The sequence below is a fragment of the Anarhichas minor genome, unplaced genomic scaffold (genome assembly GCF_050575085.1).
Source record: "Anarhichas minor isolate MPS153535 unplaced genomic scaffold, ASM5057508v1 ptg000040l, whole genome shotgun sequence".
NCBI classification, from domain to species: domain Eukaryota; kingdom Metazoa; phylum Chordata; class Actinopteri; order Perciformes; family Anarhichadidae; genus Anarhichas; species Anarhichas minor.
The window spans coordinates 2284147-2309448 of record NW_027466486.1 but is presented as its reverse complement, the minus strand read 5'-3'; the positions used below and the strand labels follow the sequence as shown (position 1 = coordinate 2309448).

Here is a 25302-nt window from a genome sequence, read left to right as displayed (position 1 = left end):
AGAGATCGAGGCGGAGGGGTCAGCTCGAAGGGGGGGGGGGGGGGGGTGGGCACTGCCCAACAGCCACGTCTCCATGGCAACGTGTGGCCCCTGCCTCGGTCCTGGGGAAAGTGGAAGTGACGGCGGCGATCTGTGCGCGTTCCGTATGGCTCATTATGTGGGGAATGAAGTGAAACAGCCAGGGGGTGCATTTGTTCTGCGTGGACTACCCCTCAGCTGCCAAGCGTCTGTCTATTTATAGAAATGAAATGAAAGAGAGAGAGAGAGAGTGAGTGAGAGAGAAGGAGAGAGAGAGAGGGAGAGACTGACTAGAGAAAGCACAGAGGCCATTTCACCGCTCACCTCCCTCCCTCCCTCCATGCAGAAGAAGTCTATTTTTTGTTGTTTGATTGTGCAGCTCTCCGTGAGTCAGTAGATGTAGTGAAGGTTAAAGCTTCAGTGACCAATTAGTTTACCCAATTAATCATCATAGTCTATAACATTTTAGATAATGTCGAAAAATGACCATCACAACTCCCCAAATTCCAATGTGACGTCTTCAACTTCACTAAGAGTTTAAAAACCAAAGATATTCCATTTACGATGATCTAAACAGAAGAGAGCAGCAGATCTGTGGAGCTGGAACCAGCAATTAATACATTATTCTAAATGATCAAACTGGACAGATTGGGTGTACTATCAAACTTGACGGTGAAGTGAATCAACTAATTGGTGTACAGTGCTAAATAACTGACAACACACATTCGTAGTAAACTCTTGAAATCGTAATTCTACACACAAGTTACTCCATCATGTTGTGCCTCACACTGTGTATGGACCAAGAGAGCTGCTACAAACAGGGAACACTTTTATAGTGGGAGTTGAGAACCAACTGCAACACTCAAACCAGAGGTTTACAAAAGGAACAATTAACTAAATAAATACCAAATACGTTGGGTATCATCAACGTGGTGTCAGGGTTCACTGGGGGATCCTCCGTCCATTCACAGAATCAAAGATTTTGTATTTCTCTCATGGAACTGTATAATAATGTCTGTAATCTTCCACACTAGTGGTAATTAATCTTCATCTGGAGTGTGTGAGAGAGTTTGTTTGGGAGGAAGAACTTTTCATTCATCAACGGCCAAAAAGACTGAGAGCCGACTGGTTCTTCTGCCGAGTGTTTCCACATCAGAGCTGTGATGATCTGGCGGCAGTAAAACTGACTCGCAGGGCCGCAAATTAGAAGTGAAAATCTGACTGATTCAGGGGCCCCGGAGCTAGAAGGGGGCCCTGGAAAAAATGCAAGGGATTATTATAGTGATTCAGTGTTTCAACTGGCTACATGGTTCTTGTTTCTAAGAGCTCATTAGTTCTCCCGTTCGTAGAACGCAGTAGTAAATATTGAATTTGATTTCCTCTTTTCTTAGCCGTGTCCAATAAATATTTGATGGCGTTTTCTTGCATTTTCAAATTAAAGATTTAGCAGCACGTGAAGGGGTTGGACCTTCCTCAAATTAGAGCTCATCATGCATCCCGACAGCTCTCTTACGATAGCAAAGCCCCCCGGACTGACCCATTTTGGCCTCTGACGACTACACCCGTGCTGCATCTCCATAAAAGAACCGCAGTGCGCTGTAACATATCATCTGCTTCAGCGCTCTAAAGTCTCCTTCACATGCTTGATTTGAAGCAGGCTCACTGGGGAAGCCGTGTGGCGGTATGGCTTTGCACAACTAGGGAGGTTACGCTAGTTTATAGTTTAATACACAGCCATCCTATAAGCTAATTCTACACACCAAATCCTCTGCAGAATATGGAAAAACTAGCGTAATGGTCAGTTCACTCAAATCATCAAAAGAGAAATAAACATCCACCTTGTCAACCGTTTTCATTGGAACTACTTTATACGAAAGAAATAGTCCCTTTGAGAGCAGATGAGTGTTTGGGTATTATGTAGAAGTCCAACCACTGCAGCTGACAGAAGCCACATCCTCCAAAGTTCAGGTCAGTCTTAGACCATCATCACACTCACTGTGCGTTCCATGAACATACTACCACACCATTTAGTGTGCCAGGAAAAGATTCAGTATGTCCCAATGCCAACGTACGTTTGTAGGATATCTCACAAAAAGTTACACATTTTTTGTGCGTTTTCCTACAAAAGCCAGCAACGCGTGAACATTTTTTGCTCATTACATGCTTACAATCTTTTTAAAATGAACTTCCGTCTTCACAGGAAACAACTGTTAGGATTAGGCAACAAAACTACTTTGTTACTTTGAGGAAAATATCGCCGTTTGAGTTAAAGTAACTACGTTAGTGCCATTACTGAAGTATGCAAGGTACGTGACGAATAAATAAACGCCGACTCTCCTGGCGGTTTGTTGGACCAGCCTGCACAATACATAGTATGTCAAAAATACCAAGATGTTCTACTACGGATGCAGCAGCCAATGCAGCAGATATATGAGTAAGAGAGTCAAAGTTCAAGGTGCCATGTTCTGAGGAAGTAGTTTGTTGAATGCATACTGCATGCTACAGTATGTACTTTGTGAGGGCAGCTGCAGCACTTACTAAAAGTAGAAAGTATGCTATTTGGAATGCAGCTTCAGTATTTCTACTTCCCAGTTACAAACAGCAGCGTCTTGGCTGCAGTTTTGATTTTCAGACAGTACCGATCTAATCACAAACAGCCCGGGGGCAGGCCTGTGGAGCGTCTGGAATCAGTGTGTGATTGACCTCTAAGATTACAGATGCACCAACATGTGACTACTCCAACTGTAGAGTGGCCTCTTCATAAACAGAAGCACACACACACCACACGTTTCTATCAACACAGAACGACAAAAGGTTAGATCTGATCAGCCGATTCTGTGACAAATTACTTGATTAACTTTGTTTGGTGGATTAGAGGCTGCTTCACGGCAGCTCGGCCTGAAACTCTTTAACAACCACGACGACAAAGCAGGAAGATTTCCATCAGCACAATCCGTGCATGAAAAATAGAATAATCCTCACATACGAGCTGTTGTTTGTGTCCCGTCAATTCCAGAGAAACACTGGGTATTAAAGTGACTCAAAAAACATGAACATAAAAAATGTGATTACAGAAAATGTATCCCAGGACATTTTCATACAGACCTCTCCACCTGAAGAATATTCATCACGTCCTATTTCCCAATCTGAACGAGGCGAGGCAGTACATACATTATCCGTCAGTCACACACACATTACTTACAAGACTTGCAGCAAAAGTCATGTTCTTTTGCTTTGTCGAACAAAAAAAAAAGCAAAAAGGTAATACCATTTCCATTATAAACGTAATAAATCCACCGCGTTGCAAAATAATAACTGTCAGAGAAACAGATTACTGTCGAGACCTATAAAGCCTGAGGAGAGGCTGGACTGTTGTGTTATTTATTCTTTTATACTTTCAACTGGTAAATCAATGCAACACTGGTGTAAACAAAGACTACGAGCTTTTGTCAGAAACTAAATAAAAAAGGTAAAAGTAACAATTTGGATCAATGGAACATAATTTATTGAGACATGGAGATCATACACAGACATATTTTCCATGTGAAAGGTAAGGTGCAGCAGCACACAGATGTGCCACCTACTGGTAGTTATTATTACAAACTCCTGATCACCAGACTGGAGAATAACCTACCAACAGGTGAGTACAACACAATAGAGATCAATGCATCCTTGAACCTATATGAAGGTTTTGGGCTCATGTGCTGTCATTTTAACCACTTGTAGTTCTGAATGTGTTAGAACCAGAAGGGACCACAACTTGTACGAAAGTTCAACGCAAACCAAGACCACACGAGTCGGGTTCATGCCCTGAAGCTGCAGCGACAGGGCTTATTGGGTCTCAGCGGCGGCATTCGCCCCGAGACTCCGCCCGTTATTTTCTGCTCTGCCCTGCTGCGGTGTGCGTTCAGTCCGCTCCACCTGCCGGGCCTGGTCCTCAGTCCTGTTTATTCTGCCTGGTGCGCTGCTGCTCCTGGTACTCCTTGGAGTCCTCCCAGGGACGAGGACCACGGATGTTCTTCCACTCCTCCATATTCACCTGCTTCATCTTCTGCAGAAAGGACAGAAATGCAACAGCAGGAGATGAGGTTTAAACTTCAGGACGGCAATAATTCAATATTGGACCAGACAAAGATTAAACTCTACAGGATTTCCAACTCTGAAAACATTAACATGTGCTCATGCATGAACACAAGACGTGCTCTGAAATGTCCAGATGTAGAGAACTCTGACCATCTGTGTGGTCACACAGGGGAAAGGAGGTAAGAATTAAGCAGCCAGTACGCCTCCTCAGATTGAGGAATATCTTAATCTTTCTGACGTTGGATTAGTAGAACTGAGTCGGAGAAGAACTTTCTGAAACAGACAATCCAACATCCAGCAGAGACTGCGTGCAGTTCCCCTGTATTTAAACGATAGAGTGTCTTCTTCACCTACTCTCCCTCAGGGCGTCCGGCCTTCTGTCTCCTTACCTCGTACTCCTCCTCCAGCATGACTGACTGCTTCTGGATGTCCACTTTGGCCTCCAGTGAAGGATCCAGCTGAGAGAGAGAGAGAGAAGGACTGTTATGATACAGAGCTTTCTGATAGAAAGTCACGCATTCACTGTGTGAATTTATGAATAATAAAACAGTTTGAGGGGTTTGTGTCGTTGCAACTTTCGACTGAAGCAGCTTCTCCCCCTCCTCTTCTTCATGTGTTATTTCTTTAATGTATAAATTGAGTTTAATTAAAGACAGAAATGATGTGTCAAAGGGTTTTGGGAGAGAGAGTCCGATGGTGCTATCTGGGTTTTGCAATTCAAATTGATTTTGCCCGAGAATAGGACTGAAATGAATCCCATTCTGAATCATTACTTTTAATGAGTTCTAATATTTCACAGCAATAATGCCGCAGTTACTCGGGTAACTGATGAGTTCCATAATTCCATGATTGATTTTTAATTAGACCTACATTACTACAGCAAATAAATAATATATAGAATACTTTGCAGCCTTCAGACGGGGGAATTTATAGCTTAGTTATTAGTGTGATACCTGCTATGGAGGTGTTATTAGCTTTTCTTCGACTCCCACAAGACTGAACCTCAAAACCAAACTGGGAGCATCCAAACCTGGACAGGGAGGACAAAAGGCCTTGAAGTTCATCTCTTCCTGCAGGCTAAATTAGATCGTTGAAGAGAAAATACTAATTGGATCATACAGTGACTTAACCCTCAGACAGCGCTTTTAATGATTTAAACGGGTGAATATATTTGAGAACAAAATAGTGGAATCGTCTGACAGCTCCAAGTAAGCTCCAAACAGCTCCAAGTAAGACGTGCAAGAGTGGTTTTAATCATGCGCATTCCGACAACCGTTTAGATATTCCATGCATTAAATTGCACACACACACACACACACGCGCACACACGCTGGGCCGAGTTGAATCTTTGCTCCACGGGGTCTGAGAGGAGAGAGGCTCGGTCCGCCGCAGGCCGCCCGTCACAAGAGAGCGAGCCGTGTGGGGGTAGCTGCACAGGCTCGCTGCCAGCGGCACGCTGCCTCCCTCCACCGCCGTCAGCCACAGTCTAGTGCTGCCTCACATGGACAGTAATAAGAAAAGATGCCCCTGCCATCTGGCTCCCACCCACATGACGTGCATCGGCGTTTGTCAGAGTGAAATAGCACAAAGCAGCTACTTCCCCTCGCAGCCAGCTCATCAGATTGCGATGCCTTCTAATCAAGGGCTGGTCTTCTGTCATTCGAATGCATTGTGTCTGTCATTTAATGAATTATTAGAGCTTGTTCTCACGAAATGCATTAGAAAAGCCTGTGTGCCTGCAGTGTGTTAAATGATGGATAGACAATGCATCTAATTCTGATGATGAATAACCCAAAATAAACCACATAGCTCTTTGAAATCCCAGCAGTCCCAAACATCTCTACGAGTGCTATTTTTACATTTTCCTCTCAGATACAATCGTGATCCTCACGTGCAACTATGTGTGTAACCACTGGGAGGAGTCATTGCACACCGGCTGGACAGAGTCTGTGTCCTTTGATCACTGAAGTGACTGTCCACTGGTTTCTTGTGATGGTGGAAATGGGAGAAACTTAATCTACAGTCACATTAGTCAACAGAAACTCTCCATCAAATATGTGTAATGTAAGAGTTAATTTACTACAAACCCTTTTTCTGATCCTCTGGGCATCATATCGGATTTGTGTAAACTCTCGCAGGCCGAAGGAACCTCCAACTACGAGCAACTGAAAAAAGATTGAGCACATATGGTGAGTTCATTTAATCCAAAATACTTTGGTGACTGATGTTTGGGCATTGCAGAGCACTTGATTCAAAGAAGTTTGTAAGAAGACATGACATCACAGTAACACTCAGTTAAACATGAGAACTTTTTACTAAATTGTCATTCAAGCGTTATTTATCCAAGAACAAGATTCTTTAGCTCAAATATATGCAGCACAATTTACCGTCCAGAAAAAAAATGACCCATCGAAAAAAAAATATACAAAAACTGAACATTTCATAAATGACGGTTGGTTTATTGGCTAGTGTGAGCAACCGATTCCTTTTGCACCACTTGTTGTTATAAAGGAGTGTTAGACGTCTTTGATAAAGCCTTCATGCTGCTTAAAAAACACTTTCAGATTTGTGAAACCTTTATTTTACCTAAGATAACAAGTGCAATCTCAATTCTGAGACTTTGATTTAAACAGTTTTTAGCTTCTCTTCGTTAATCTAGTCAAGGTCTGACAAACACCTGGTCTGACACAGTAACAGTTTGGAGAGTTTTCACGAGTAGAATAAAGGTTTTCTAAATCAGAAACTGTGTTTTAATGAGTTATTTGAGTCTACTCAAATAACAACTCTACTTTGAGTTGTTTATCACGTTCAGGTTTGACCAGTGCACATGTTTGGGTTTGTAGGATAGACCTCGTCTATTGTTGTCAGGGTGGAGAAAACGCTGTGAAATCTTACATTTTATTGCTTTCACAAATAAAGGTTTCACAAATCTAAAAGTTGTTTTAAAAGTCTTTACCTAGGGTGTCTACAACCCTTTCATAACAATAGGTTGTGCCAAAAAACAGAGAATTGGTCGCTCAAAATTGTCAACTTCAGCATCGTGCGTCAGCATCGTGGAAGGTTGTTATGAATATTTGACAGCAACCGTTTTAGTTGAACGTGTGTATGGATAACTTCCTATTGCTTTGAAGCTATTACACATTCACAGGTTGCCACAACAAATAAATCCTGGTGCTTATCAGTTTGGATAACCTCTACTTTACCCTTTAGCACATACTCTTAAACTTCCATTAAGACAAGACAATCAATATTTGCAATACTAAAAGCTGGTTATGAGGTGAGGAACAGCACTAGCTAGTGACACATTGTGCTTTGAAACAAGGATTTAAAAAGTACAAAATAATTTAACTTTATGGATCATTTTGACTTTAATATCAACAGGAAACGGGCAAAATAAGTCGCCTTGACGTTTGACAGCAGCGTTATGTATTACGAAACTAGCTAGCAAAAGTGTTAGCTAACAAGCTTATAAAACGCTAGTACAGATGTTGAAACGTAGAATATAAGATACTTACGAGCATAGGGACTCCATATTTGACTGTTTTGTTTTTCTGCAATGCCTTTAGGCTAAACATGACTCTTCTTTCCAGCTAGAAGTCCATTTTACAGATGAGCAGGTCAAAGCCAGGACGCGCTTCCTGAATAGGTCCGACGCCCTAAATTGTCCGTAGAGTTGTGAAGACGCGACCGAAGGTTCCCGTGCGTGTGTCGGTCTCAGTGATGGCGATGGGAAATGCATTTTTTTTTCATTAAATAAAGAAAGAAATACCAGAAAATATTAATAAATATCAAAACTCCTCTCGTTGTTGCGGATTTCTCCTTGTGATGCTTTCTTTTCACACGGTTCGTTGCGTCTTCTCGTTACTTGCAGTATCTCTTGAACAATTGCATCTTCAACTTTATACATTAACGTTTTTCTGCGAGCACATACACTGTAAACCTCTGCCGACTATTTCACATGACATATAACATTTTTTATATTTCCCTACCATCTCTGCAGCGACTGGTTTCAGTCCACACTCCTGCTGACCGATTCAGGTGTTTCCACTTAATTTGTCCGAGTAGAGCCTTGCAGCACTTGTGTGTGCATGAACTACCAAGGAACCAAGGGTGGACCAACTGAGCAAACCAACTGAGCAAAGTAGGAAACTGCTTCTGGTGAGGAGACCCTCATACCACAGGCTCTGTGACAATTAGTTTTTTGTACCTTAATTAATTTCAGATTTGTTTGAGGGGCCCAAAGTTAAAGTCTTGTTTTTCTATGAGACATTTACCACAGTCCAAAGTTTAAAAAAAAAGCCTTAGGTTTGGTTTAAAAAAAAAAAGGTCAAAAGTGTAAAGTAATGTTGCGTATCTGGACTGCAGAAAATGAAAACGACAGTGGTATGTTACCACATACCAAATCCTTACTCGCATAATCATAAACTCCTGAACAGAATTAAGTCCCGGACTGAAGAAAATGTCCCCACAGATTTAACTCAGAAGGAATAAAAAAGGGTACAACACACCACCACCGCGATACTCAGGGTTCTAGTTTCCTCAAGTCCACGTCACGCAGGTAATAACTAACTTCATGTGGGAGTATTTGGCCACCATAATCATTTTAATGAGTGTGGGTTCTGTTCTTGCTTGCTTCTCCAGGGACATAGGGATATACACATACTGCCTACAGTTTTATGATATAGGCATTTACTTTTCAGAGAGTCAGCTAAATGCACAAACTGTCAAAGTACATCCATTAAAACCATAAGTGATCCCTGTAGTATAGAGAGAATAAGAAAAGAAAGTATAGCAATTTTTTCTTTATTACAATTTTTGTATCTTATTTTCAATCAGGTGAAGAAAAATACCTTTTTTTTTGTTCAGTATAATAAAATATGTTAACTTTATTCATTTTATGAAGTAAAACAATGACAAGGAAATAAAAACAGAAAACATTTTTTTTCTCTCTCCCTCTTTGTAAACCTGGAGAGCTGCTGCATTGCGTGGGAAGCAAATACAACGGAGACAGAGTGTGAGGGAGCAGTGAGGAAGCAGGAGAGGTGGGGGGGAGGAGGAAGAGGAGGAGGAGGAGACAGAGGATAATGACAAAAAGATAAGGCCAGAGACATACAAAAAATGAGCGTAGTAGGACAGGAGTTTGGTGAAGGGGCAGGCGGAGGATGTGGCGGTGATCAGAGCAGGTAGGCTGGTGGTCCCGAGTCAGGACGACTGACAGAGTGTTCAGAGGTCGCTCTCTCCGTACAGAGCGGTAGAGAACGACATGTAGTCGAGGGCTCCGGGCACAGCGTCGGGGCCGGTGTAGGGGGCCATGCGGGCCATGCAGTACTCCGCCTGGTCTGGAGGCAGCTCCCGGAGCAGCTCGTCGGCTAAAATGTAGTTCTGTCAAAGGATGAGAAAAATGAAATGTTTATGTTAGAATAGCAGCTTTATGCAATCAATACATTCTATATTCAGATGTAGCAGATGGTGAGAACGTAGGGAAATAAAATGAGCTTAATATAAAAAGCAAGTGTCTGGATTTAGAATTCCTTTTGATACGTGAATATTTATATGTGGACATGGAATTCAAAAGACTCTCTGTTATGTGTCTGCAGCTTTCAGCCACTTTCAACATATTTCAAACATCTAGCAAGCCGAAGAGACTTCGATATTTCAAGGTAACAAGGAAACAAGTGCAATGAGATGTCCATGCTGCTCCATTTCTGTTGGATGTGTAACATAACAGAACGTATAATTGGGTTCTTATTTCTTTCTAGTGGTCGGAAATACATTTTTGTAGGATATCAATGACTTAATGAATAATTTGGTAGCTGAAGAGTTCACTGGCTTTAAGATCTCCTTTTTTTCTGGTGGTTATGGAGCTGAAACTAGGAATTTCTACTACAACACACGGCTGTACCTTGTCCCCCGCCAGGACTTTGAAGGAGGCCATGACTTGGTCGGCAGTGTCTGTGTCGGCCGTCTCGCGGGACATGAAGTCGATGAAGGCCTGGAAGGTGACCATGCCCATCCGGTTGGGATCCACTATGCTCATGATGCGGGAGAACTCGTTCTCACCCTGGTGGCAACAGAGAGGAACTGTGAAGCTCAGTCACAAAAACACACAGCAAAGGGCATATATTCTACATACAGAGATAGAACTTTGGTTCTGTTAACGACTTCACTGTAAAACACAAATACACATTACACAAGTGAGTTTTAAATTCATTTAAATTATCCATGATTTATATTATATTCTGTAATATATTCCATTTATTTAAGAGCTCTATGAAAAAAAAATAAAAACATCCATCAAATTCTAAAATAAAATCTAAAAACAATTAAGGTTCCGTCCATCCATTACCATTTCCAACTGCTCTCATTAATCACACACAAACAAACTTTCATTCTCGAGGAGCACTCATGGCTTTACCAGGTTGTAACCAACGGAGATAAGGCAGGTTTTGAAGTCTTCAGCGTCCATGATTCCTGATCTCTTCTACAAGGTCAACGATGGACAAAGGAAACCAGGAGGAAGAGAAAGATGTAGAGTGGCAGGGATAGCGGAGGGAAATGATTGGAAGAGAATAGGATGAACAAAGAGTAGAATTAAGGAGGAAAGCCGCAATAATCCACAACGTGGACGTCGCAAGGTGTGGGAAATCAAAATGGAAATTTAGACAGGAGGGATGAAGAGTAAAGGTGGGAAGAGAGGGAGAATAGGAAGTACAGGGGGGGTACAAAAAAAGAAAAAGAAAAAAAAAAGAAACCAGTTAAATCTCTCACAGCGGGGTCGTGGCTACAATGAAGTACCTGTGCATCGTTGGCGATATCGAAGCCCAGGCTGATCAGGCAGGCCTTGAACTCCTCCGCACCCAGAGTGCCCGAGTGGTCCTGGGGTGTGGGAGGCCAGTGCCAGGCGAGGCGAGGCGTCGGGGGGGGGGGGGGGCCACAGGCCATGCAGCAACACATACAGCGGTGTCAGTGACGGTGAAGGGGGAGGTAGGTGAGGTGGTGTTGGGGGAGGAGGAGGAGGAGGAGGGTGGAGGGAGTGCACCATGCACGTGGGGGTAAAAGGAGGTAAGGGGGGTGAAGGGGGAGGGGGGGTGAAGGGAGAGGGCCATGCATGAAGATAGAAAACAGAGAACACAGTGCATATTCATTAGGATGTGGCAGGTTAACACACGGTGGCAGCAGTGCTGCCATGCTGGGCGAGGGCATTCAGAGGAGTTAATGTGCAGTGTGGCAGGCAGACTACGGGGCCCCGTGGTGAGGTTAGTCATACCGCCGATGGTACGCATACTGAACATCACATCTCTTTACCTTTTTGTATACAGCATCAATGCAAAATGCTTCCTTTAACATGTACAATTCATTTCACCACATACTCACATCACGTAAATGTAAATACACAGACTTGAGCTGCGACTAATTATTATTTTCCTTATCATTTGATCTACTGATTGTTTTCTCAGTTTATTTCTTAATTGTACGGCCGATAAGATGTCAGCAAATAGTCAAAGTTAAGGCGTTAAAAAATGTCTCACTGTGGATTATCTTCCTGATTATTCTACTCATTGTTTAATCTATAAAATGTGATAAAACAGTCCCAGCTCCCTGGAAGCCGAGACCTGTTCAAATAACTTGCTTTGTGCAAAACCCAGAGGTATTCAAGTTGCACTAAGGTGACAAACAGCCAATCCTAGAATTTGAGAAGCTAAAATAAACAAATGTTTGATTCATTTGCTTGATAAACTCAAAATTGATTTGTTTTCTAATTGATGGACTAACGGATGAATTGAAACATTGTTTCAGCACTGCCACTGACTATAAACCAATATAGTACAGACTAAATGTTTCCCCCATCATACTAAAGTAAAAAAATCAGTCCTTTTTCTAATCAATGCATCGGATTAATCTGGTGCTGCAGCTCGACACACCTTCCCCCTCACTCCAACCAACCATCAAATGTCAAGCTGAAAGCCTTGGAGAGGGAAGCATTAATCCTAATGAAATATGAAACAAAAGCACAAGTTCACGTCCACAGTCGGCTTCCTGTGGGCTCCGATCCTCAACCTCAGGTATTGATTAACAATAGGCCAGCTCTGGAAAAATGCATGAGGTAATGGTGGAGTCAGCAGGGGAGCTGGGAGGAGGAGAGGGAGAGGGAGAGGAGGAGGGGGAGCTAAATAAAAACTCCACCATAATTGGTGCTGTTTCTGACACGGTGAGCCCCAGTGTAAACACTATGTTCTGGAGGCGGGGGGGGGGGGGGGGTAAAGAAAGCAGGTTGTATAGAAACAGCCTTCAATGGACAGATTCTCCATTCCTATTTTACCTGCTCTGTTTTCATTTGATTTGATTTACTGCCAACCTTCTTGTATTACACAATAAAAAGATTTCCGCTGGTGCATGAGGCTGATTCTGGCTGCCACTGTCCTTGATCTCCCTGAAAGCCCCCGAGCTTTTAAAGATGAATGTTGTGTCACCGAACTGAAAGTCCCTTTTCAACCAAGCAGTAAGGTCGATACACAGCCTGATGCTTCACACACTCAAACTGTACACTCAATGTTTTCTGGTTGAAGGGTCGTTAAAGGATTGGTCTGGCAGCACGACACGACAAACTGATGTATTCTCACCTGAACGTCTTTGCTTTGTTGATGCAGTCTAAATACATAAGAGACAAACCCATTTAAGTCCAACATTTTGGGAAATAAACTTATTTGCTGAGAGTTAGATGAGAAGATTGACGCTACTCTCATGCGCTAAATATGAAGCTAGAGCCAGCAGACGGTTAGTTTAGCTTAACACTTGGCACTCAAAAGGCTCACTGATAAATCAGCAGACTCCAGGAAGTCACTGCTCCCGACCAGGAAATAGTTTTGGCAACAAAACCCCCGTAACATGGAAAATTTATGTTTTTACACGTTGGTTTTTGTACGACTAAAGAAACAAAATACAACGTGTTAATTACTGAGTTTTGGAGGTGCTGATAAGTCAACTTTAATACCTTTGGACAGACAGAGCCAGGCTGGCTGTTTAAAGTTAACAACCTGCTGGCTTTAACTTTATATGTAACAGACAGATATGATCGATATGCTCATCCAACTACCAGCAATAATGCAAATAAACATATTTCCCAAATGTCCAACTATTCTTTTAATAACACTAAACCTTTCTTGTGTAAATGAGCAGCGTAGGACCTGCAGCACCTCTCACCCGCCTGCTGCTTTGTGTCTGCACCGTGACTCAGGACGAGTACTGACCCTGTCGAAGTGGTTGAAGGAAGCCCGGTACTCGTTCAGCTGTTCCTGGGTGATGCCCTTGGCGTCTCGCGTCAACACCTGGTTCTCGATTTCGTTGATGGTGCGGGCGATGGTGGTGAGTAGCTGCTCCCAGCCCACGCGGATGTGCTGCAGAGGAGTGAGAGGCAACAAGAAGTTTAAGGAGGAGACAGATAGTAAAAGAGTCTCAGAGGCATTGGTTCTGGGTCAAACAGAGGTTGGAAATAAAATGTTTTTCAGTTTAGTCTTAGTTTTTCTTAAAGAATATCATTCTTATGTAGTTTCAATTACATAAGCCCTTGAATGGGCTCACATTCACACAAACAGTTCGATGTAAATGTATTCATATTTAAGAAGTACCTTATGGGAGGTTGGGAATCACTACCGCTTTTCTTCTGTCTGAATAACTATAGTTACACTGGTTAAACCACAACCTAAATGGTGCACATGGCCAGCAAAAACCGAGATGCAGACAAAAAAAATATATAATTTGTATAAATACAAGAACAAAATCTGTATTAACACTTTAAATCTGCTCTTGTTACCGAACCCTCTGCACAGAGGCTGATTCTAGAAGCACACCTACATAATAGCTCTGCAAATGGGTCAGTTGATGTGCAGAATTTCAATAGCAAGATTCATATGAATTATTGGCCAGTAAAAATAATTCTTGGCAGACAGGCAGGGGTTTACAGTTTTCCAGCACTTGGCTGATGAGCCAAGAAGTTAATATCGTGCACTGGCGACTGGATGGAAAAGTGCAACGTCAGGAAAGTTCAGCATTAAAACTCTCAAAGGTTGTCCTGTGGTCGTCTGAACATTCTGCCACCCTTTGCTTTGTTCTTTGGGGCAAACCGCGGCCATTTGACACCAACACAACACAAAACCAGTCGGGTCAGATGAGTACGTCAAACAGACCAACAACAATCTCAAATGTTTGGTGATGTATTTAAAGCTTGGCTCCAGGTTTTTACCTCCATGGTGTAGTTGGTGTGCTTGTTGTCAAAGATGAGGGCTTCCTGAATGAGCTGGTGGTCTCCCTCCAGCTGGTCGATCTTTGGCTTGTAGTTGACGATGCTCTTCTCGTACTGGCGTAGGTGTGTCAGCTGGTCCTCCAGGGTGCCGTGCATCTCGATTGAGATGCGGCCGATTTCCTGCAAGAGACAAATACAGATTATTTATTAAGAATGAGTCATTGCAAAGTGGAGGACACGATAAGATTGACCTCTTTACCTGTCATAGACATATTCTTATCATATCTAATGATGGTATTTTACTTGTATGCTGTATGTTACATGTAGCTGCAGTCAGTGCAAATCCTGTGATGCCACTTTGAGTATTAACAGCCTTGTTTTCGCATGTGTTTAAAAGAATTTCATTCACGTAAATATAATATTTTGATCGGTGAGCACATTACTTTAAACTTAGACAGGTAAGTTTAAGACTAAAGTCAGCACTAACATGCACTGATACTTACAAACTAACTAAGTTACACACAGGCTGCACTGACGCCGGCCTCACTGTGACCTCTTAACCTGGTCATTTGACCGTCGGCTCTGCTCGCACTGACCTCCATCTTGGCCTGGATCCACGGCCCGATGACATTGGCCTGGTTGGCAAACTGTCGGCGCAGACGCTCGTTGTTCTGCTGCCGTGCGTGTTCCTCAATCAGAGCCTGGTCGCGCTGAGGCACCAGCTGCCGGACCTACAGCAGGCAGAGTCATGAAAAAACCCAAATGTGTTATTAATGTGACTTTTAATGAAGAGGGCAGACTGAAACGAGGATGATGCATTCACTGAATTTCTCTCCACAGTAGAACAGGATCTTGCTAAAGTTTTAAAAATAAAAACAAAACTCTTGTGCCGTTAATACAGCCAAGTTTGGGCTGGCAGAAACAGGTTTGATTGTAGCAGCGAGCCTCGTTTAATGTAACTGTAAGACCCGACATAGACCAGCGTGAGTGGCTTAAACCCACGACAGAGACAGCTTCCTTTAACAATACTATAGCTGGGTGAAAAATATCAAATTTTCCGACAAACATTAAAGGGGACATTTTTATGTTCCCACCTGTATTTCGGGTTTCTACTAGAACATGTTTATATGCTTTGATATTCAAAAAACACTCTTTTTCTCATACTGTCTGTCTGAATATACCGGTACCCTCCTTAAAAAAAAAGCCCTGTCTGCTCTGATTGGCTTGCAAAAAACATACAGTGCACATTTGCAAAAGTAGATCTCAAGCTTTGAGTGGAAATACGCAGATGTTTGGTTTTTTCATGATGTGTCCCTTTAAAGGCTGTAAGATCTTACGGTATAGCATATTAGTGAAATACGCTTATTCTTGGCGAGAGTTAGATGAGAGAATCAATACCAGTCATGCCTGTGGCAAACAAACCAAAGAACTGTCTGCAATGTGCAGACTCGAAACTGCTGCATTAGATCTTCTTCGGATAAATGAAGATTAAAAACCATCGTGAAGTGTGTCTTTCCTTGCTCATGACTGATTTTAATTACCTTGTCCCATTTGGCGTTAACCTCCTGTGGGTTGATGGTGGTGTAGGGGTTGGTGCCAGCCATATTCACATGATAGGTTTGCACAATTTTGGCAATCTCATTGTGGATGCCCAGGATGGCCTGGCGCTCTTTGTCGGCCTCTGGCAGCGTGGCTTTGAACTGCTCGTGGGCTGTGCTTAACCCCTGAGGCACAACGCACACAAACACAGGAAATGAAAATCTAAACCACAAAATCAACAATAAAGGCTTTGTTATTTCTCTAAAAGAGCAATTTACTTCCTCCGTCTTCCGAACTTAAACGTAGTGCTTTTTGAAAACATTAACTAGAACATGAGGGAGGGAGAGTCTGGTTTCTGCTCTTATTGCAGCATCCGGTGCCAGAGATCACAAGGACAACGGTACGGTTTATATAGTACAGTATGGATATTGTGCCCAGATAATAATTACAGCGATTTTCTGGAAGTTTTGGAAAAGAGACTAAGCTCATGTATAATTTAAATCTTCAGTTTGGTGCTGTTCAAACATTTACTGAAGCTTTTCTTTGTTATTCTGTTGTTTCACATCTTATACATAATGTATTTACACATTAGCAACAATAGTTTATATTTACTTACTTGTATTCGCTTATATACACTGTATTTAATCCTGTAAACCTACAGTGCTTTGCCTTGGTGTCATACTGAGACTAGTACATGTATGTAACAGCTACATACAAGTCAGTAATATACTGTATGTCTTTCCCATGTTTCCAAGCTTTACATTCAACTTGAACCAAAGTTTGACATTTTGGGGAACATTTGAGTTGAATGAAAAGATCGATATCACTCTCATATCTGTCAGGTAAATGTTAGCTTAGCTGAGCATAAACTGGAAACAGGGAGAAACAGCTAGCCGGCTAGGGGTCCCTGCGAGTCCTTTCTGTTCTCACCTGGATTTCCTCGATGGTGTGGACGATGAAGGTATCCTGCAGGTCCTCCATGGCGCCCTCCATCCAGTTGTTGAACGGAGCCGCTCTTTTGGCAAACTCAAGGTACAGTTGGTCAATGGTTTCAAGCAGCTTCTCAGTTCTCTGTTGAGCGTAAAAACACAAGGTTACCACACAAATTCATTGGGGCATAAACAGATGGATTTAGCATCACACTGCATTTTCAAGGCGAAAAGCGAATCCTGAAATTCAAATCTCCTCGCAGCCTCTCACTGTGAGGGAGAACACTTTCATCTCAGAATGTGTTATTATTTCTGCTCTAACCAGCACCAAGAAGGACAGAAGGAACTTAAAAACAGGGATAACAAAGAGATTTTAGATGTTAGAAACTCAGTAGCTAATTTATTCCCACCTGCAAAGCCTCACTGCGTTTCTGGGTCATAGCTCCCAGTGCGTCCCACTGGTCACAGATCCGCTGGCAGCGAGCGTTTACACTGGGGGAGTCGTAGTAGTCCAGCTCACTGGAGCACAAACAGACGAGGGAACAAAAGATTCATTATCATTACCTGCATCACCTCGGTTTCCATTTACATAATTTACTTAAGCTTTGGTTGTTTTCTGCCGTTGTCTTTCTTCGATGCACTTGAATGCCTTTATGATCCTGTTGTGTCTTTGTTTGTGTTTTGTTTTTATGGTGTTAAACATTTCTATAAGCCCCTAAAGGATTTCTTTGAGTCACTCGTCAGGTGTGTGTTTCACTTTTGCAGTGTTTCATCATTTACATAACCGGAGATCAAGAGAGTGACTTTTGATGTTTACGAGGAAAATTCTGAAGATAATAATTGACTGAAAACCATTTAAGATCACCACACACAACAATCACTCAACCACGGAAGAACAGACCTCATCCTAACTCACTCTACTTCATCTTGTATTTATCAACAGAAGGCAGCGGCGCAATCTTTTCAACATAAACCTGTTTATCACATCTTACTTTAACTCCTGAGCGATGGCAGCGATCTGCTCCACTCGGTCCTGATGGGCAGCCAGGTCGCTCTCGAAGGCCTCGTGTTTCTTCAGCAGGGCCTTAATGTCTGACAGAGAGGCCGTCTCGTAGTCGTGCTTTTGCAGCATTTCCTCTTTACCTGCAGGGGGAGACATCAAAAAGTAAAGCTAAAAAGATGCATCTCAATCCTATCATCAATGACATTTACCTGTTTATAATGCTGGTTTCGTGATACTAAAACAAAAGGACAATTACATAAAGGCTTTTATTTCTATTTGACTTTGTTGTGGCTTTTAGCAGCCGGGTTGAGGCACATGGGGCTAAAACACAGGAGCTGGATCTTTATATCCAGACAGCGAGTATTTCTCCTCTCAGTACCTTCAGTCCAAGCTTCATGGATGGCTGCTTTCTGGCGGAATTTCTCCGCCAGGTGGTCGAGTCTTTCCAGCCTGCGAATCTCATTGAGGAGCCACTCTTCATAGCCCTTCTCGGCTCCCTCTAGATTTCCCCACGCATTGTTAATGTCCTGCACCAGGCAAAGGAGAAACAATCATGAGAGTGCAACCCAAAAAATCAACCTTCCTGTTGGTGTTTTTATCTGTTCTCTCACTTTTTAATTGTACAAGTTCATGCTGTGCATTTTAATACGTCACACGATCGCTGAAGTTCAACCTGCTTTAACAGATTTTTTGGCCACTTGGGAGCAGCAGGAAACAGGCTGTGAACTGTGAACTCGACAGCAAAGAGTTGCTTGTATACACATCAAAATATTGATTAACGTAGCTTTAAATTGGATGGAAGCTACAAAAAAATATCTGCAAATCGTATGCTTTTTTTGCAATTATCCACATATGTATGGAAACTAAAACAGAGTTCTGATGAGAGACTTTGTATGATTAAAGTCATTAAAAGAGTTTTGGAGGCCACACCTTCTACAGATTCATCTATAGAGGTCATGATACTCTAGGTTATATTTGGGCTGCACTGTAGATGGACATTTTAAAGCAAACAAGCAACCAAGTGAGACACGGGTTTAATAATGGGATCAAATGTTCCCTCGCTTCATGTGCCTCCATGATTCATATAAGCTGAGGTAAATCTTTGGCCACTGAAGCCCATCACAGTCGTGTTCTGTGTTTGTTTTGTGTGACCTACCGAGACCATCTTCCCCTCCGAGGGCATGAAGGCGGGCCTGTTGCTGAGCCTCAGCTTGGTCTGCAGGGTGTTGAAGTTGATCTCCAGCTGGCACTTCTCCTGCACTTTGGGCGGCTTGTGGAGGCGGCGGTAATCTCTGAAGTCCTCCAGCTTCTGCTGCATGGCCTGCATGGTGTTCTCGGGCATGCGGTTCTCCAGCCAGGGGATGGTGCGACGGATCCACTCCAACAGCTGGGGTGTTGATGGTGGTGTGGGTGGTGGTGTGTGTGTGTGTTGAAGGGTGAGAATAAGAGAGAGGGGATGGAGGAAAAACAAGTACCAGTCAAGGGAAAGAAGATGTAGATGCAAAGGAGAACCGTGCAGATAAAAGGAAAAGGGGAAATATATGATGTGTAGTGATGTGTGTATGATGTGTAGTGGATGTAATCAATGTGTGAAACGAGGGGAAAAAAGAATACAGATTGAGATAATTGGTTTGCTGTTCATTTCTCGCAACTAAATGTAACCCGAACAACATTTTATGTCTGAATCAAAAAGGACCATACTTGTGTTTTTGCAAGTTTTATCTTATTTAAAATATGTTATTTTTAATGCTGCTGACCATTTTCCATCTTAAACTTTTTAGAATCACAAAACTACCGTCAGAGTAATAAAGCCTGACCAATATGAGGTTTTGAGGTGTTTTTAAAAATCCGATCAGCAAATTTATTTTGGATAAACATATCACACAAACAGTCTTAACATAGATCTGTTAAACTTGGTTATTGAAGAATTGTGACCAAGTTATGTCTTGAACGGGACATTTTACAGTTATAAGTGAGCTAAAACGGGCAAAAACACAGTCTTATGAAGACTCGTTGCAGGATTGTCTTTTACGCTTAAGCCTCAAACCAACAGTGTTTCCCCGGCTGCCTTTCTATCTCCATCGACCTTGTTTCCAGTCCTGACCCTGCACCTGCACTGAGCACTCTTTCTCCCCCCCCCCCCCCCCCCCCGAGGGCTGGGAGGCAAGGGAGCGGCTTAAAAAGGAGAACGGGGGAGAAAGAAGGGCAGAGGAGGTGCAGGACAATTATAGGAACAATCGGGGGTGCTCACATCACTGGCCAGCTTCTCATAGTCCTCCATCAGCTGCTCATTCTCTTGGTTGACAGCCAGCACCTTGCAGATCCTGTTTGCCGCCGTCTCTGCCTGGAAGATGAGGGAAACGGTGTGAGACGCAGAGCTGAGTGAAGGCACTTTCTGTTCTGGGCTTTCCATTTTATGCTACTTTATACTTCTACTTAAATATTGTAGTTTTTAGTTTTATATGACGGCTGTATTTACTTTTTAGATCTTTTATATTTAAAACACATGATCTAATAAAATATAGCACATTGTTATAGATTAAAACAGCTTGTGAGGGAGATTACGTTTGATCATATAATTAACTTCCCTTGTGTTTAAACTTGCTGAATCCTGTGCTATGAAACCTTTGACTGAATCTTGGCCTGGTTGCCTAAACTAAGGCCTTGTTGCCCACCTGGATGTCACCAGAAGATCCTGACCTTTGAGTTACAATGAGGCCATGAGAACAAAAGGCATGAAGGATACGAACTTAAAGAAGCAACCTCGATCAGAGGGGGAGGACCAAGCCACAGTATGAAGAGAGAGAACGGCTTCTCATCGGTGTAAATATTAAAAACTAACCCCAACATGTTCTGAGCATTAATAATGTGACAATACTGGAAGAGACTTTTGTCGCTTTCCTTGTTGTCAGAGTGGGATTACTAAATTGCCACGACAGCCTCCCAAGCTTTATGGCTTGTGACGGCAGAAATAAAAATATATTACCGTCTAGTTTGGGCTGATTGTCAGGTTTCAGAAGTTTATCTTCTTAGATACTTCTATTTAATTTACATTGTATAGCTCAAAGAAGTAAAACGCTAAAGCTTAAATTTCCAAAGAATTACACAAGTGTGTGGTAAAACTTCTTTCCTACTGATTCAATCATCTCACAACTCGTGTGTTTTTTCTTGAGACCCTGTGAGGGGATTCGACCGCCAGCTTGAACTAACCAGCTGTATGTGAAGCAGCAGCTCCTTTGACCTGCTACAACAGTAAAATGCTATTTACCCATTTATCCATCAGAATCAACGATCTAATAATGTCATATCAAATAAATTACATATCAGTAACAGGACTTATTTCTGGTACTTTATGTACATTTTGCTGCTAGTACTTCTGTACTTTCACTAAAGCAGAACATTCAATGCAGGACATTATTTTTACATTTACATTAATTTCCGTCATTATAACAACATCCATCCATCTGCACTGCCTACACAAGCACAAGAGATTTCCCACAGGAGTCATTTTGGAAATGAAGCAATGGATCAGCAACGACGCTGCAAGCAAGTAAAAACTCTGATGTTATTTATGTAAAACTGTCTGGGATTGTGTGAACGTGACCTAAATGTCTTAAGATGAATCATCTGATGACAAGGACTGATTGTATCATGTTGTACCTGTTGTCAGGTGAAGGGGCAGCGCAGTCTTTTTATAGAGTGCAGTGTGTTACTTCAGCCTCTCAGCCTACATACAGAGAGCCGGGGGGAATACAGCAGGAGAGCGAGGCTCCTCTGAGAATAAAAACGGTTCCCCGTGGGGATAAGGACGGACTCATCCATGACACAACACCTCCTTAACATTGGCCTGTCAGTCTTCATCACTGGCCTGGCAATGCATGAGCGAAGCAGAGTTTCCATGACAACATGTAGTCCGTTAACCCGTTGGGTTCAAGACGAGTAGATGTGGTCGGGAAGGTTCATTGAGAACATAAAGAAAAGAAATAGAGAAAATTTAAGCAAAACATGCACAAAGTCTGGAAGATATGCGGTGGATTTGAGCTCGGGAAAAGTTGCATATTCAGCTCGATCTAAAACTTTCCTGCAGTATTTTAAAGCGCTGAAGTTAAAATCAAAATAAATCCACGAGCAACTGTCATGAATCAACCCAGACTGCACCATTATCGATTTCCCTCTAAAAAAAGAAAGCTTGACAAGGAGATTAATTGACTGAAAAGGGGGTATAACCTCGCGGCGGTGTCCTTTTAGAGCGTACGGGCTTGAATCCCCCCCCCCCCCCCCATTCTCATAACTCAGAGACTGGCTTTCCCCACAGAGGACTGCTTCCAGTCTGCTTTTGTCAAAAGATCACGGGGGAAACTTGGCTCGGCGGGAGAAATGCTGCGGGGGCCTCCAACAGGAGCAGCGGGCGGGCTGCCTTAAAAGGAGAGCCAGGATGTGCAGGTCGTGCTTCTGTGAGCAAATGTTTGCACGCTGGTTCTGTTTACTGACAGCCACGACCTCTTTCAAGAAATAACTTTGTCCTGACATCAGAGGTGGAGGAGAGAGGACAGTGGACGGATTGATTAAGGGGGAAAAAAACTATCACAGTTGATCGGTGAAGACGAAGTGGACCGACGGCAGCTCTAGTCTGATTCTCTCATGTATTATCGTCAATATGTTTCGTTTTTTATTTATCTATTTTCAAATTACTTTCAGTTCTGTCAACTGCACATTAAAATGTACTCCTTTACCAAATTTTGACTCTATAATCCAAACCAAGATGGACGACAGAAGTGACATCTCCTGACTTGATCTATGTGTCACAGATACAAAGTTAAAAAGTAATTTCTCTTACATTTTATTTATGCACTAAAACCTGCAATAACAGATGTGTTTGCCACCTGGGGGCAGCTTAAACAAACTGTAAAGACAACATGGGCAAAATAAATCTAAATCTAAAAAATCTAAATCTAAAAACTAAAACACTTCATTTTTTAGAAGGCAAAGTTAGGATTTTCATGTCCAAGTCTGGCCAACAAGGAAACATAAGAGTGAAGGTGTTTATGGGTAAATTCTGCCCTGGAGGGAAAAATCTGAGGTGTTAGACGGAAGAGGAGTCGCTGTTTCTATGCGAGATCCATGCCAGCGCTGTAAAACTGTGTGCCAGCCTGCAGTGGTTTCCGGACTCCTGCTCCTCGGGAGGTTCAACAGCTCCATTAAGAAGCGGATCCTAATAAAGAATTTAAGTACAGAAGACTTAGCGGATATCGTGTGTGTGTGTGATAAGTCTCTATTATTCTCCGCAGAGATCTCTAGTGGATTTGGCTCGTCTTTGGCATAATGTATTCCACCGGGAGCGTAAGAACTTCATGCTGGCAGCGCAGAAAGGTTATCGAGGATCAATACGCTGCTGAGAGAGGGCAGATAAGGAGGCGCTGAATAACTGAGGGTTTGGTTTCCCGCCCACTATAACAAAAATGTATGAAGTCATAGCAGCTCAAGGCACACAATATAATGTTACCTATGTGAACATTTGAGTTTCTCGGGCTGCTTAATGTTTTAAAATGATGAATTGACCAGAAATACAATCGCTTATTTGCATATCCAGCAGTTACAGAGGAACATCATCATTCATATGGAGTCGTGTTTGTGTGCACCTGATAAATGTTGGTCCAACATTTTTTACTTTTTTAAATAAAAAAGGTATTGCAATCGCTCATATTGTCGTTTTTTTTGGTGTCATTCGGTGTTTTAGAGTCACATGTAAGCTGCCAACAAAAGAACGTTGGCAAAAATGACTGTTAATTCTCTGCCAGGCACTTTGGCAGGTATCCAGTTATTGTTTGGAGAATTCCTTTTCCATTTCATTTCTCACCTTCTGCTTGCCTGAGAACGCGTGGTAGTAACACGACACATAAGTCATGACGGCTTTCTCATCTGGCCTCAAGGTGCTAATGATATCTGCCCAGGGAACAGAGGGAGGAAGGGGAGAGAGGACAGAGAAGAGAGAAAAATGCACAAGAGTAAAAGAGTGCTGAGACAAAAAGGGCCAGCAGGGGGCGCAATCACTAGAGGAGGCAACAGCCGGAGCTTAAGTCATCTCAAATCCACCTAGAAGGTTCAAGTTGGTTTGTTTGTAGGGGAATCTCACTTCTACCTGAAAATGACTGAATTTGATGTGGGAAGTGAGCAGACGAAGTGAAAATAAAGTTGCTGGGAAGCTCTGGCTCAGCTCAATATGCAGTTTAAATGAATCAACACATTGAAGCAGTATGCCTCGAGCAGATCATCCAGAAATACAGGCAGAGATTTGGTATCAAACATCTGCCAATAACTGTAAAATATGGAGGATAAAGGCGGTCAAACAGAGAGCAAAGTTAAAGTTTGTGACGTTAACTTTGCATGGAGGGAGGAACCTTCTCAACTTTTAAACTTTATCTTTCTTAGTCAAGTTTTATTTAAAGAAGCAGCCTGGTCACCTCTCAGAATCCAGCTGTGGTCTCACTGCTCTCAGTGAGGCAGACTCCGCCTCTCCACGCTCTCCACTTATAAACGCAGACATTTTTTTTTTTTCTATCCCGAGTTGCTTAAACACAGCTGTGTTGAAGTGCCCTCTCTGCTGCCGGGCCTCTCAAATGAACCTGACTCTTATGTAACTTGAGCATTTTGATGCTCTGCTCCTCCCCGACTGTCTGAGAGGAGGCGCAGCACAATCCCAGAGACCCCGTTGTGCCTCAAGGTAGCTCTCAAACTAACGGACAATCATTCATTACCCAACAGGGAAAAGTCCGATACGACAATTCCATCTCCCAGAGACACCAGGAAACAGACGTATCCATTAAAATTAAAAGACAGCTTGCTGCTCGCTTTTGAAGTGCCAGTTTAAATTTCATTCATTCCTCCACCCTCCATTTAAGCCGTCACTCTCAAGCCTGAACATAACCATCCTTCTAAATGGTTATGTCTCCCCCCACCATGCAACACTTCAGGCTAATCTGTTTCTCTCCGTCAGCAACTGCGGCTTTTATCACAGGCAATCATCATCATCTATCAGACCAACTTCGCCGCGCCTCCCACCCCCGCTCGGCTTCTGTTAAGCGAAACAAAACCCTAATTAGGGGCGAATTTGCCGACCTGCGGCGCCGCAACCAACGAGGTAGACTGGAGATGCTTATTGCCTCTGAGAACAGAGTTGTCTTCCCATCATGCATTTGGTGGCGTGAACCATGCGGAAAGTGAAGGAGAGTGACCCCTGCAGGGGGGAGGGGCGTTGTGCACTGCAGAGAGAGAAGGGCACTGTTAGGAGAAACACGCGGACGTTGAAAGGAGGGAGGAGAGGAGGGAGGAAGAGGAAGGAGACGCTGCATCCAGGATACCTTCTGGGCGCCTGAGAAGGCGTGGTAGAAGCTAGACACGTAGGTCATGATGGCCTTCTCGTCCGGACGGGCAGTGCCCACGATGTCTGCGGGGAAGAGAGGAGGTCAGGGAGGGGACGGAGGGTGGAGGTG

General features: G+C 42.9%; 2 protein-coding genes across 4 annotated transcripts in view; both read right to left on the bottom strand.

Annotated features, from left to right (window-relative positions):
* Window positions 1-3506: 3506 nt before the first annotated feature.
* Window positions 3507-7762, bottom strand: cox16 (cytochrome c oxidase assembly factor COX16). Its single transcript, XM_076107919.1, has 4 exons — window positions 7617-7762; window positions 6189-6266; window positions 4491-4559; window positions 3507-4069 (listed from the first exon to the last, which is right to left on the bottom strand). Exons 1-4 carry the CDS (start codon window positions 7674-7676, stop codon window positions 3956-3958), a joined length of 321 nt encoding a protein of 106 aa, XP_075964034.1. The 5' UTR covers window positions 7677-7762; the 3' UTR covers window positions 3507-3955.
* Window positions 7763-8888: 1126 nt separating this feature from the next.
* Window positions 8889-25302, bottom strand: part of actn1 (actinin, alpha 1) — a 49771-nt gene continuing 33357 nt past the window's right edge. The window contains exons 8-22 of one of the 3 annotated variants that reach the window (XM_076107776.1): window positions 25171-25256; window positions 20064-20156; window positions 18969-19199; window positions 18192-18339; window positions 17802-17952; window positions 17220-17328; window positions 16811-16951; window positions 15883-16065; window positions 14938-15072; window positions 14342-14521; window positions 13350-13496; window positions 10897-10977; window positions 10517-10582; window positions 10004-10162; window positions 8889-9483 (exon numbers count right to left, since the gene is read on the bottom strand). In XM_076107776.1, coding sequence (XP_075963891.1) covers window positions 9325-9483; window positions 10004-10162; window positions 10517-10582; window positions 10897-10977; window positions 13350-13496; window positions 14342-14521; window positions 14938-15072; window positions 15883-16065; window positions 16811-16951; window positions 17220-17328; window positions 17802-17952; window positions 18192-18339; window positions 18969-19199; window positions 20064-20156; window positions 25171-25256 — 2069 coding nt within the window. In that variant the 3' untranslated portion in view covers window positions 8889-9324. The remainder of the gene's footprint in view (window positions 9484-10003; window positions 10163-10516; window positions 10583-10896; window positions 10978-13349; window positions 13497-14341; window positions 14522-14937; window positions 15073-15882; window positions 16066-16810; window positions 16952-17219; window positions 17329-17801; window positions 17953-18191; window positions 18340-18968; window positions 19200-20063; window positions 20157-25170; window positions 25257-25302) is intronic. The other 2 variants (XM_076107774.1, XM_076107775.1) reach the window with 2 other exon arrangements.